The sequence below is a fragment of the Pollachius pollachius genome (assembly GCF_949987615.1).
Source record: "Pollachius pollachius genome assembly, chromosome: 2".
Taxonomy (NCBI): Eukaryota; Metazoa; Chordata; class Actinopteri; order Gadiformes; family Gadidae; genus Pollachius; species Pollachius pollachius.
In genome coordinates, this window is record NC_136935.1 from 36798814 (window position 1) to 36811938 (window position 13125).

A 13125-nucleotide genomic window follows, 5' to 3' on the forward strand; every position below is an offset into this window, starting at 1 on the left:
AGAACAGATATCGGAACTGCGCTCCCGTACAGCCGTAGCCCAAGTGAGAGCCTTTGAGACTAACTGTGTGTAATTGATATTATGAAAGAAGACATAACAAAAAGAAGACAAAAAAAGTTAAGAAAAATAAAGAAAAGTAGGCTTCTGTTTTTGAGGGACCACACATTTAAAGTGTTTGGTTAGGAACCATCACAAGATATCATCACAGAACCATCTGTTACTGGGTGACCGGCAGGTTGTATGTGTATGTGTGTGCACGAAGCACAGGAAGATAAGAAGATTAATAGAAAATAAAGTAAATATAGAAAACAAGAAGGAACCTTGTACTGGTCATTATGGTCTCAAACTTCACTGCACCAACCCCACTAGTTCTCAGTAAGTCATGTTGCTGATCAGCACTAAAGAAGAAGGAAGTCTATTTATGTTGTTTGTACTTCTTCAAGTAGCTTTTAGAAACGGGTAGCCACAGACTTTGGCAGACCAGCTCTCTCTTCTACAGTAAGATGTTGTACCTCCTTAACTTTCATTCCACTGCTTAACACAATTATATAAACAAATGTATTTCTTATTTTTATGTATTTTTTACATTTATTTTACCTCCAGGTGTGTTTAAATATCTCCCTACAACAGCCAATTGATAGAGGACAGGACTAACCATGAATTCAAGATCAGCAGCAAGAGGATTTCTAGCTTTCCTTCTGTCATTACCAGGTTGGTACATTCAAATTGGGAACATGCAGTTTAACTGTTTCACTGATTACTGATCATTGTCAGAATACTGTGTGAAATTTTTGACCAAATATATATATTTTCATTTGACATCAAATTAAAGATTATTCACCATTTTCTGGTTACTAGGCAAATCTGACATATTTACAAGAGTTACAATTTTTTGTAAAAAGAATCCAGTAGATTAAAGTCTGAATTAGGGCAGAAGTTAACATGGCTTCCCATCCTAAAAGGTGAAGTTACTTTCAAGATACAATCTCAAAAACATATATATATAAATATTCAACAAGGACACATCAAACCAAAGCAAAATTATTCTATTGATACATAGAATTTTTGCAAAGCTATTACACAAATATTATTTAAAGCTTTGTGTAACCTACTCAGTTGATATTTGATATAACTTTGAATACCCTTCGAGTACAAAACAAAGGATGTTGAAGAATGCCAGTTATTACTAGAATACGTTTGGCATGTCTAAGCTGAATATTTCAAAACTTAGTGTTTTTTTTTGGTTTAAAAAGATATTAATGGGTTGATAGTGATTTCCATTAAATTGGGACTAACTTTATGAAAAAAACGAAGATTGTGGAAGTAGGATAGATATCGTGCAAATACAATACAATAATATACATGTCCTATCTTGGTTTTTTGGTAAAACAATGTAAATATCTACCTTGAATCATTTCATATCATAAAATTAATGTTTTGTACAATATCGAAATTAACTAGAAAATGCATTTCCTGCAGAAAATGCGGTGAGTGCTGTAGTACAAAGTGAGGTTGAAAATACTTTTTAATAAAGCCACATAGATTAAGACATAAAGAAACGTTAAATGGCTTAAATCAAGTGAAGGGATTTGAAAACAAGTTCAAAAGTCTACATTTAGTAAACAATGTACATGCACACCATTTAAGAAAAAGCAAATGGTTGGAAACAAATAAAGTGACAGCTGAATGAAAAGTGCAAAGCATTGCTAAAAATGCTGAAATGTAAAGGGCAAAAATGTATTGCCCTGCACTGTGTGTGTGTGTGTGTGTGTGTGTGTGTGTGTGTGTGTGTGTGTGTGTGTGTGTGTGTGTGTGTGTGTGTGTGTGTGGAGAATAGCGAGCCGGTGCGTGATTAAAAGTAGCTCAAAATAGTGGGGAAAAACCGACCGATCTGGCAACACTACCTGAACGTCCTCCAAAAGTAGCCCCATCGGGCGAGAAAAGCCGCCCAATCTGGCAACACTGCTGAACGTCCTCACGCTCCAGCGTCAACGTAAGTCAAGAAGACCAACTGAAAATGAAGCCGGTATGAAACTAAAACTGTGATTCTTAATAAAGTTTAAATGATATCGTAATTCCGTTTCGATATTATTGAAGATACAAGTGTGTTGATTTGTTTATTGGTTTGAACGATGGTAAACGGTTGAAATTTGACCGAGTTACGATGTCTTAAGTAATTTAAGTGTGGGCAGACGGCTTCAATGGGACCAACTGTAGAATATAGGAAAGAACGCTCTGCGCCAGTTGCAAACTAGCAACGACACATGCGCCAGTGAGAAAGTCAATTGCGCCGGATGCAAGATAGGGCCCTTAGTGTTTATTGTATAAATCTATACAAAATAGCATATAAAACCATATTGTAACGAGCTGGGTTAATGTGGTTCTGTTATTATGCGTTCAGCAGCTATGCAAACGTTCACATGTGTTTAGTTATGCACTAATGTTGTTAGTAGAGGTTAATGGGGGATTGTCTTGCGAGAGGGTGGGGGGGAACAACGTGAGGGTCAGGGTCCGGAAGTGACGTCTTTTGTTGGCGTTTAGCGGTGTTACGGCTGGATCAGAGCTATAGACCAATTTTTTATTTGTAAACATTCGGATGCGCGCGCAGGGTGGTGGCAGAAAACAGCAAAAGGGTAGTTATTTATAACGGCAAAATGACCACTCGGATAATAATACAAGTAGCCTAGATAGATTTTTAAAAGATTATAGTTAATATTGATTAGATCTGATTAGTAAAATGTTTTCGACATATTTCAATAGCCTGTCACCCAGTGATAAACACTGTTATTTAGCCAAATTGACGTTAGTGGGCAGTGGGATACGTCTTCCAGATCCGTTTGCCATAGCACCTTGTCAATGGTTGGGTTGCGAAGGAAAAGACAGAAGGTACAAAGTCGGGACTATTGAAGTCCATGGAGACCTCTCCTGTCCAAAAAACAATATTCTAGTTATTGACAGTAGGCCTACGATAGTGTAACAGGTAAATTTAGCCTGAGTTTGCCAAGCTTACGAGACTAGCTAGTCGTCAAGACAACGTAGGCCTAAAACAATTTAAGGTAAGTTAGCTAAAACGACTAAAACTACATTATTCTGTGTTCTAGCGTTAGATAAGCGTACAACTTTACCATTATTTTGTTTTTGTAAGCCAAACCGAGTGATGTGTCTGATTGAGTGAAGTTCTTAGGTTAACTTACCTGATATGAAGTGTGAACTGCAAAGTCTGGCATTTTTAATAAGGTCTTTGTTCCAATCGGATCTTCTGATAGCTTGTAACCAACGACGTCTGCGGTTGGCATTAAACGAGTTGTTATCTGCTGGTATTCTGTAAAACTTCAGGTCACTGTTTACAGAATTACGATTCTGGCATCCCACGGCACAACACGACATTTTTCGGTTTATCTTTTGCCACCGTCTTGCGCGATTGAACCCGTGTGACGTCGTTCTGACGTAAGGTGAAAATTGGTCTATAGAGAGAGAGTTGCGACACGCTATGATCTCGCCGACAGGGTGGTCACGTGGTTGTCACGTGGTTCATGTAAGCCTCAATAGTTCCAAACACGCCGCGCTTTCAATGTTATTTTATGGGACGACAGCAGAGATTTCAATATTGAATGGTAAATATGAATGAAAAAACACATACAAGTATTTGTCTGACTGTTATTATTTTTTTACTGCATTATTGCATATTTGTAAATGTCTGTTTTAGAGTGGTAGGTGGACAACTGAAAGCTATTAGATACGTTTTTAAGTTTTGGGGGGAAAGCTTCACGTTCGTGTTAGCATACTGGCCTAACCTTAACTTTTACCTTACATCTGTTTTTAAATCAAAGTATTCAAGATGTTCTACCATGATCATTTAAAGATATAAGCCACACAAAGTATCAAATATATTAAAGAATAACAACTCATTACGCTTGGATGAATGAAATTGTATTTTTTTATTAAACAATTAGTGTGACAACAAGAACAAGTGATTGCGATTGTGTGAACAGATTCAACAATGGACACAGCAGGGAACACTATATACTTAGGGCAAACCATTAACATATAACGTTGCAAATATACTATACTTTATGCAATTACAATACTGATAATAGCCCTGAGCAAATTCAAAATGGGTTTAGGAGGGAGGATCCTCGTTTGGTCATGAACTAACCTATTCTCAAAAGTCGGGGCATAAGTGGTTGAGGAACAGTTGTTACCCGCTCTGTGATCTTCAATGGTGTCATGATTCATTGGTTACAACTAACATTTTATAGATAAATGGTCATACCATGGTTGGCTGTGCAGCATTTGGATGCTCCAATCGGTCCGAGAAGGGTTACCACATGTACGGCTCGCCCAATCCAACATAAATAACTAACTAAATAACTAACTAACTAAAAGTTAGATTCACTACTGAACTTTGTAATTGTTGGTGTAGATACCATCACACGGCGAAGTCGAGCTAACAAACCAGCAGGCAATCGGTCGTCTACCAAGATAAGAATATATATAATTACGCTGTGCATATACAAATAAATATCAGTATATTCCTCATAAAGGTCCTGATACAATATAGACAGCTGAAATTTCAGAAGAGGTAGCTATTTAATCAATTTACCCCTGGAGATACCTTCACAGATGGCGAAGTTGAGCTAACAAACTAGCAGGCAAACGGTCGTCTACCAAGACAAATATATATATAATTACGCTGTGCATATACAAATAAATATCAGTATATGCATCATAAAGGGCCTCTGATACAATATAGACAGTTGATAATTCAAAAGAGGTAGCTATTTAATAAATTTACCTCAGAAGTTACTCGGCGGCCAGCAATGGAAATGAATGATCTCCTACGCCGTAAAATGGTTGTTTGGAACTATTCGAGGCTCCATACCCCGGAAGTAGGCGCTACAACGGAGTCCAATGGAAGTGTCGCCACTCTGTTATATCTACCACTCTGGGCTGGATGTACGGCGTGGTGACGGCCAACAGTGACCGGAGATAACCGTTGTATTTGCCAAATAAAGAGCAGGATTGCAAGCCAGACATCGCCTCCTTATTCAACGCTGCGTTACAATATGAAAGAACAATATCCCTGACTGCACAAAGAAATGCCTCACTGTAAAATCCACAAACAGGATGAAGTCGGCTATGGTGAGGTCAATCAGTAGCAACACACAAGTTTCAAAACACAGGCTTTGGGAAACATGAGAACAAAAAGTAATTTCGTACGGTAACGCGTTACTTTGTAACTTAATATTACAAAAAATAATATCGTTAAGGTAACTCGTTACCCCCAACATTCAATGCATTCCCATAGTTCCATAATGAGCCCATCCACGCTTTCACCAATTTTTTAATGTTGAATGTCAATGAACAAAGCATCTGTAAATTACCGATCTCTCTGCTTGGTTAACATTAGCTGTATTGCTAGCTCTGTCAGTAGATCTATCACTAGCTGTGTTACTAGCTGTGTCACTAGCTCTATCATTAGCTGTATAATGTTGGTCTCATGATGCTCTAAATTTTCCTCTCACAGCTCAGTGGTCAAGAATCGGTTGATTGCAGCTCCACCCAACAACCTTTGTGTATCCTGTGATCATCCATTTCATTAGTTGAACCTCTGTGTCATGTTCTTTTTCAATGACATGTTTTTTTCAGCGCTACAGGGTGAAGTGGGCTACGCCGTTGGTTGCACATCTAAAACCGTCTGCGCCTTAAAAGAATCAACTGTTGACATCATCTGCACCTATAACTTCCCGAAAAAAGATAAGGAACTAAATGTCACACAACTGTGGCATAAAGGAAAAAAGCACAAGGCAGTTAGTCTGACAAAGGATGCAGACTATGAGGGTCGTGTTGAATACAGCTGTGGAGAGATAAGTTGTAAAGAGAACAGCTGTAATGGAACGTGTGCCCTGAAAATCAAAAACCTGACACAGAGTGACTCTGCTGAGTACATGTTCAGGTTCATAATAAACAGGAAAAGCGGGAAATTTAGTGGTGACCCTGGAGTGAAGTTATCTGTGACAGGTAAACTTGAATTACTAATGTGTGTTTGTGTGCCTGTGTGGTTGTGTTCTTGCAGGTTTGTTTTGTGTGTTATCTTATTAAATGTTATTGTGTATTTCATTCTCAGACCAGGTGATGGTGTCGTTTGCTTCCTCTACTGATCCTACCAGGGCAAACATGACATGTCACAGTATGTGTAGTCCTACTGGTGGTTTTAAGTACAACTGGTTCAGGAATGGACAGTGTGTAGAACAGGGAATTTACTACAAAGGCAATATTAGTTCTAAAGACAACTATTCATGTGCTGTTGAAGGATACAAACGTCTCCACTCTCCTTTAGTGTGTAAGTCAACTCCACAGTATACAGACATGCTACCAGATGTAATGGAATTTTTAGGGTACAGAACTACATGTAGATGTACTATGGATGCACTCAAATTGTCGAGTTTTAATTAATTATTTTAACTTCTAACAGACGTTCCAAAGACCCCCTCAGTGACCGTGAGTCCCTCTGGTGAAATAGTCAACGGCAGCTCAGTAACACTGAGCTGCAGCAGTGATGCCAACCCAGCAGCTGACTACACCTGGTTCAAGGAACATGAAGACTCAGTGGGACGATCAGGACAGAACTACACCATCACTAATATCACATCTGAGCTGGGAGGAAACTATTGCTGCCAAGCTCATAATGCCATTGGACGTCATAATTCTACCTGTTTTTTCATTGGTAATTTGCCCATTTAGAACAAACACAAACTTACAGACACACACTCACACACAGACACAGAGAATGAATAGGCCAAGTCTTACTACTTCACCAACAATGGGGACACAGTTCATTGTTGGCCTATTACTTTTAACAGTTTGTTATCAGTGTCTGATTCAGATGACTATGTTCCAGAGATAACATCATCATCACAGACAACAGTAGTAGCAGTAGGAACCATTGGTGTCTTACTGGCCACTGTACTCCTAGTCTTCCTCTGGATGAGGTGAGATACACTCTCCTCTTTCTCTCTTTCCTTGTGGCATTCCTTCACTTCTCCTGATACTTCTTAATGTTTATTGTCTCTTCACCAGAACAAAGAGGGCATCCAGAACCAGTGGACAGGGAGGAAGGCCAGATCCTATGGAGGTGAGACACAGGAAGCCATTTATTACTAACTCATCCATCACTAAGACACAGTGGAAATTACCTGAGGCCTCCACACAAGACCACACAGGAGTCGTTTCCTTAGGAAGTATCCTTTTCTGTTGCTGTAGCCTTGTCACTAGGTTATACTTTACATCCAAAGTCACTCGACTAATCAGTCTGGTTGTATACTTTCTGTGGGGCAGTGTTGCCATTACACCTGTTAACTATGTTATGGTAGGGTCAACTGAGAATAGAAACTTCAGTTGATTATGAGAGTTTCTTAAATCATGACTGAGTCATGACTTGAGAAAGTGATGTTTGCTAAGCAAATTAATATGTTGATGAAAGTTGTTGAAAGAAACCTTGTAGGGTTGGAAGTGTGTCCTACAGCAGCCTTCATGGTGGGACCACCAATGGTCTCTCAATGAACCAGAAACAACTGGCCTCCAGGACTGTCTTCAGAAGTGTAAAGTGTCTTCTTAATGTAACCTTCTGTGCTCACTCCCCAGCAGCCACTTCCTGATTCGGTGTATGACAACGTCTCAGCTCTGTCCAATTGCTCAGCTCCTGCAGCACAGAGACGACCAATAGAAGGTCAGGATGACCTTCACTATGCCAGCGTCCACATCTCTCACTCAGAGAACCAGGAAGTGCCTCCCTGTTTGGCTGCCTCCGGTGTCCAATCAGATCAGACAGAGGAGGTCCTTTACTCTGCGGTCATCTTTAAAAGCCACAACCCTGTGCCCGAGTAAGCTTCTCTTGGTATTTCTAAAGAGAAATAGACAAACAAGGTGGCCGAAGTTCATATGTCCTCTGTCTTCTTTACAGGGCCTGTGACCAGAGAGAGACTGGAGAAACCTCAGAGTTGTACAGCACTGTCAAGAAAACACCCAAGGGGGTTTGATTGTTCCACTTGTAATCACTGATGGCTGCCAGTCACAGGGGCTGTTGTTCTTGTGGGAGTCACTCAGCTTCATCGCTGCCATCTGCTGGTTACATGAATGTACTGCACCTGTAAGGGATGTGTACCACCTTCTGGTTACCTTAATGTACTGCGCTTTTCACAGTATTAAATGACAATTCTGGTCTTGGTGAACTAACCATCGTACCCATCACCTGTCATCACCTGTCCTATATCCTTCTCTATATATAATCAAATTTGCCCTTTTGATTACTTTCTACAATTGAGTAAAAAAAACACAGAACACTTAGTGATAACCAAATGTAACCGCTTCAACTAAAGAGTGATTTTTGGGTTAATATGCCTTTAAATAGGATATGCGCTGTTAAGTTTGAATTACAATGCTGTACACTGCTCCTCTTCTATTTCATTAAAAGGTGATATTTCCAATTTATTAATTGTTATTTTGAGTGGTGTGATCCTGTGAAGGATCTTACGATAAATGAATGGATATAACCTTATTGTTACTGTGGATTAGCACTGGATTATTGCTGTGGACTATCGCTTGATTTGTTACCAATGATCACCACTAGGATTATTACCATGGAAAAGATGATCACAGGGGGATCTTCCTTCCAGGTAGTGTTCGGGGTGCAATTGCTGCCCTGATTGATATACTTAGTAGTACGCCTACTACGCGTTATTATTACATACCGACATGTTGTTGCTCGGGTCATATCAGTTCATTGGGTCACATCTATATGTTACTATAGGGTCACGTCTACTTGTTGCTAGGATCTAGGTTTTTTAACGAGACCAAACACTTTAAATTTTAAATGCATAATTAATGTTCATGGCCGAATTGATCTTGGGCGACTCCTGTTGTACTAGCTACGTCAATAGGGGGAGTTAGAAGGCCTGTACAAAATGACGGTAACATGAAGTGGCTTTGGTAACAGTAAATGTTTTTACATCAATTCCAAATATCCCAAATAAATTTTTACAAAAGGAAAATCAGCTCTCTCTTCCATATCCAATCAGTGACCACGAGGTGTATTGATGTTCAAACACAAAGTGCCCGGGGAAAGCCTATCAAAGTGTTTGTACTAGCAAACACACATTGATGTAAAACACGTACACAAATGAGGTTGGCCTATGGAAATACAGATGGCATCCTTCTTTATTGATATACATAGTAGTATGCCTACTACGCGTTATTATTACATACCGACATGTTGTTGCTCGGGTCATATCAGTTCATTGGGTCACATGTATATGTTGCTATAGGGTCACGTCTACCTGTTGCTCTAGGTTTTTTAACGAGACCAAACACTTTAAATTTAAAATGCATAATTAGTGTGCATGGCCGAATTGCTGAAATATATTTGACTTTTTATCCATCTCAACAGAAACTGCAATGTATCAGTCTATCTCTCCATCCATCCACCTCTACAGTTAGGCTGGATCAGTACTTTAATAGCATTGGTTGCAGAACTGAAACATAATTCAATTTTAATATGAATTCTGAAAATACCTATTTTATGTTAAAATTAAATGATTTGCTGAAAATTTAAAGAACAAATTGGGAGCTGAGTCATTTAAGTTATAGAGGCTTTTTAATGTGCTTCAGGAAATATATTGTTGTACCACAATTTCACAATATAAATATTTTCAATATGAACTTTGTTTGTTTGTTAAATTGACATAGAGTTGTATATTAAAGAAACATAAAATTACATAAATAAATGGATAACATCACACAAAAAAGGACAAATAGAAATGCACCCACATGCCAAGGTTTGAAAGAGGAAAACTATTATATATAGGGTAGACCGTGTCATCTTGTAACACCTTTCACACTCGTTTATATATCTTGGGATCAATACACTAGAATGTTAATGATTACATACCAAATTAAATAACAAAGGCATTAATTTTGTATTAATTTCATTATTTCCGTTAAAGGCATTTAAATAGGCAGAGTGACACAATGTCCCACAAGCAGGTAAATTGTCACACTATGAATTGTTGTTGTTCTTTTCTTTACTTCAAATTCAAAAAGAAATCCAGCTTCATACATACATTTTATTTTACACACAAATGTAATTCAGCTACAATCCCATTCTGTTCTATGATTTGTAATTATCTTACTCACGTGGGACCCATCGTTCCCAACGAACAATCTTCATCCTCATCGTCAAACGCTTATCAGGGGTCGGGTCACGGGGGCAGCAGCTCAAGCAGGAGGCCCCAATGAACAATTGTGAAGTAAAAATCAAAACATCCAACTCATTTCCAACCCATTGTGCTACCTGCCTGAACCAAGGGCAAGGCATTTCACCGCGCAGTCCTTACCAACGGTCCATCTGCCACCCTTCGAAGCGTATATCAAAGGCACAACCACACCATTAGCAATGCCTACAAAGGCAGACATGGCATATAAAATGTACTCAGCATTGTCAGAATGAAAATGGCTGGATAAAGCTAGGATGATGTTTATGCTGTAGTTGAGAGTAATGGATGCGAGTATGATGGAGACGGTGTGCAACGCCCTTCTCCTGATGTCTTTCCTCGGGGTTGATTTTGCTGCGGTGGTGGCCTCTCCCGGGCGAGGCTTCTGAAGCGTCCTGATCACCGAGGTGCAGCAGAACAGCTTGAGGGAAAGCAGCATCAGGTACTCAGCAAGGTAAACATATGGAAGCCCGACCCAATAATAGCAGAGGTAAAAAAAGACAGACCCCGACAAGCCAGCCAGCCAGACCACAGCAGATATTCCAACCCGATACTTGAGACCTTTGACCTGGAGGAAGGTCACAGGCCGGACAACCCCCAGGTACACCTCAACGCAGATGAAGCACTGAAAGAGCGGACGGGTGGTCTGAACCATACCAAAGCTCAGCTCCCCTAAGAGCTTTGCGGCGTTGACAGGCAGATATAGGGATATCAAAACCAAAATGTTGGACAGGCAGTTTAATGTTTCCGAGATGGACAGGTTCAAAGTGAAGAACTCTGTCGACAAGTCCTTGTTGGGTTCACTCAGAATCAGAAACAGAACGTAGCAGTTGGTGGGGAAGGCAACCATGACGTTGATGAGGTAACCCGTCATCTCCATAACTTGCCAGTCCAACGTAGTGACATTCTCCCCAATGGATGAATTCATCAGGCAGCTAAAAGAAGACAGGACAGGAGATCTAAGGCAGCAAGTTCAGTCTCACAATGAAAGCTGTTATGTTATATAATAATACACATAAATAAAATTACAAGCTTATTTATATAAGATCAATTCTGGACGCCGTGGGTGTTTACTTCTTTACTGTTAATTTTGAGGCCGACATGCATTTCGTATAAAAAATAGCAAATTAAAGATAATGTAAAAAGAACAAAGACCTGACTTGCTGATGTGATTGTGGAGATGTGGAGATAGAGTCCTTCAAACCATTGTTTGAAATGATGACCGTCTTCTTGAGGGGTTGAGTCATCCAAACCTGTTTTTGCAGTGATGAGTCTTCTTTAGGGCATTCAGGGTCAGATGAGGTTTTAAAGAGCAGTGTAGTTAGACTGAGAGTAACACTCTACTTCACTGTAGTGAAGTGCAAGGAAGCCAATCCAGCACAGGCTAAACTAGTCAAATAGAGAGGGAGACCGCAGTACTTTAAACAAACTGGATGGGTCAAATCAGGTGTGAGGGGCTGCTATGGCTCTCCTGATGATCTGTTTTTCCATAACACAGGATTGTTGTGGATAAGGATGAGGAAAATTGGGCCCTGAATGGCAGGCATAATGGCAGGTGTGTGTGTCCTCTACCCCGCAGTACTGCCCACAAAATCTCTCTGGGAACTTGTTATCTGCTTTCTCCAGATATACCATATCCACATCTAGAATGAATTTGTGAATTCCAGGGCCCCCCAAATCGCCTGGGAAATGGTGAAGAGCTGATTCACTCAATGGCGGTTCTACACGGGGGCCTACGGGGGCCAGTGCCCCTGTAGACATGTCCCTGGCCCCCCCTGGAAGCAGAAGCGAGTAACCAAATATCAGTATCCTTGCTAGGTCTAGGCTACACAATGTTGTGATGTTAACCACGTATTTTCATCCGTTTTGGCTGCTGCATTGGGATAACAAATACATTTGAGTAAAGAGTAGTAGGCTATCTGCCCGTGTTAAGTGGTGAGGGATGGTTATGCAGCAAAATCTAATGCATGCCCCTACGTTTTTTTCTTCTAATAGCAGCTATCATTAAATGATGAAAGAACAGTAGAACAGGGAAGTTTCCTTTGAGCTCTTTAGACTTTGCAAGATTGATGTAACCCTTCCTGTAAGCTCAGCCTCTCGGGAACACAGTTTCTCCACACTGAAACTGATAAACTAAATAGGAAGTGGCACATTGTTTTGCACTTTGTTGTACCCTGGAGTTTTTTTTTCACATTGACACATTGTGTGTTGTACCCTGTACTTTATTTTTTTATTTTTCATTTTTTATGGCCCTACCTCTCTTTCATGCTTGTACAAAACAAATGTTTATATGATTTTGATGATTTAGGGCATAAGCGCCATCAATTTAAGATAGCTTGAAAGAAAAATACAGACTGGTGAAGTTATAAACTCTTGTACAAATTAAATGTTTGATGATTTTATAGTAAAATAAAGTTCATAATCTTTAAATATTTTCTTTTGCCATTTTTTTGTGCCACTCTGGTTAAACAAAAGGCCCCTCCTTGGCCCCCCTAGTAAAATGTCTCTAGCACCGCCACTGGGTTCACTGTTCCACACCCTGTAGACCTCCCTCTCCTCACCCTGAAAACCTCCCTCTCCTCACCCTGCAGACCTCCCTCTCCTCGCCCTGAAGACCTCCCTCTCCTCACCCTGAAGACCTCCCTCTCCTCACCCTGAAGACCTCCCTCTCCTCACCCTGAAGACCTCCCTCTCCTCACCCTGAAGACCTCCCTCTCCTCACCCTGCAGACCTCCCTCTCCTCACCCTGAAGACCTCCCTCTCTTCACCCTGAAGACCTCCCTCTCCTCACCCTGAAGACCTCCCTCTCCTCGCCCTGTAGCCCTCCCTCTCCTCACCCTGAAGACCTCCCTCTCCT

The 13125-nt window shown here is 40.3% G+C and overlaps 1 protein-coding gene across 3 annotated transcripts; it reads left to right on the plus strand.

The window, feature by feature from the left end:
- Nucleotides 1-426: 426 nt before the first annotated feature.
- LOC307071484 (cell adhesion molecule CEACAM6-like) lies at nt 427-8494 on the plus strand. Of its 3 annotated transcripts, none has more exons than XM_079730470.1 (9): nt 427-498; nt 604-711; nt 5650-6021; nt 6128-6343; nt 6476-6727; nt 6902-6992; nt 7081-7135; nt 7645-7883; nt 7964-8494. In XM_079730470.1, the coding sequence occupies exons 2-9, from the start codon at nt 657-659 to the stop codon at nt 8037-8039; spliced, it is 1356 nt and encodes a 451-aa protein (XP_079586596.1). In that variant the 5' UTR covers nt 427-498; nt 604-656; the 3' UTR covers nt 8040-8494. The 3 variants fall into 3 exon arrangements, with proteins under 3 accessions (XP_079586596.1, XP_079586597.1, XP_079586598.1); XM_079730471.1 differs by having other exon boundaries at nt 7648-7883; XM_079730472.1 differs by having other exon boundaries at nt 6128-6190.
- Nucleotides 8495-13125: the final 4631 nt, after the last annotated feature.

Coding starts and splice junctions, on each gene's coding strand:
- LOC307071484 (XM_079730470.1), top strand. CDS start 657: ATGAATTCAAGATCAGCAGCAAGAGGATTTCTAGCTTTCCTTCTGTCA. Junction 712..5,649: donor TTTCCTTCTGTCATTACCAG/GTTGGTACATTC, acceptor TGTTTTTTTCAG/CGCTACAGGGTGAAGTGGGC. Junction 7,136..7,644: donor GAAGGCCAGATCCTATGGAG/GTGAGACACAGG, acceptor CTCACTCCCCAG/CAGCCACTTCCTGATTCGGT.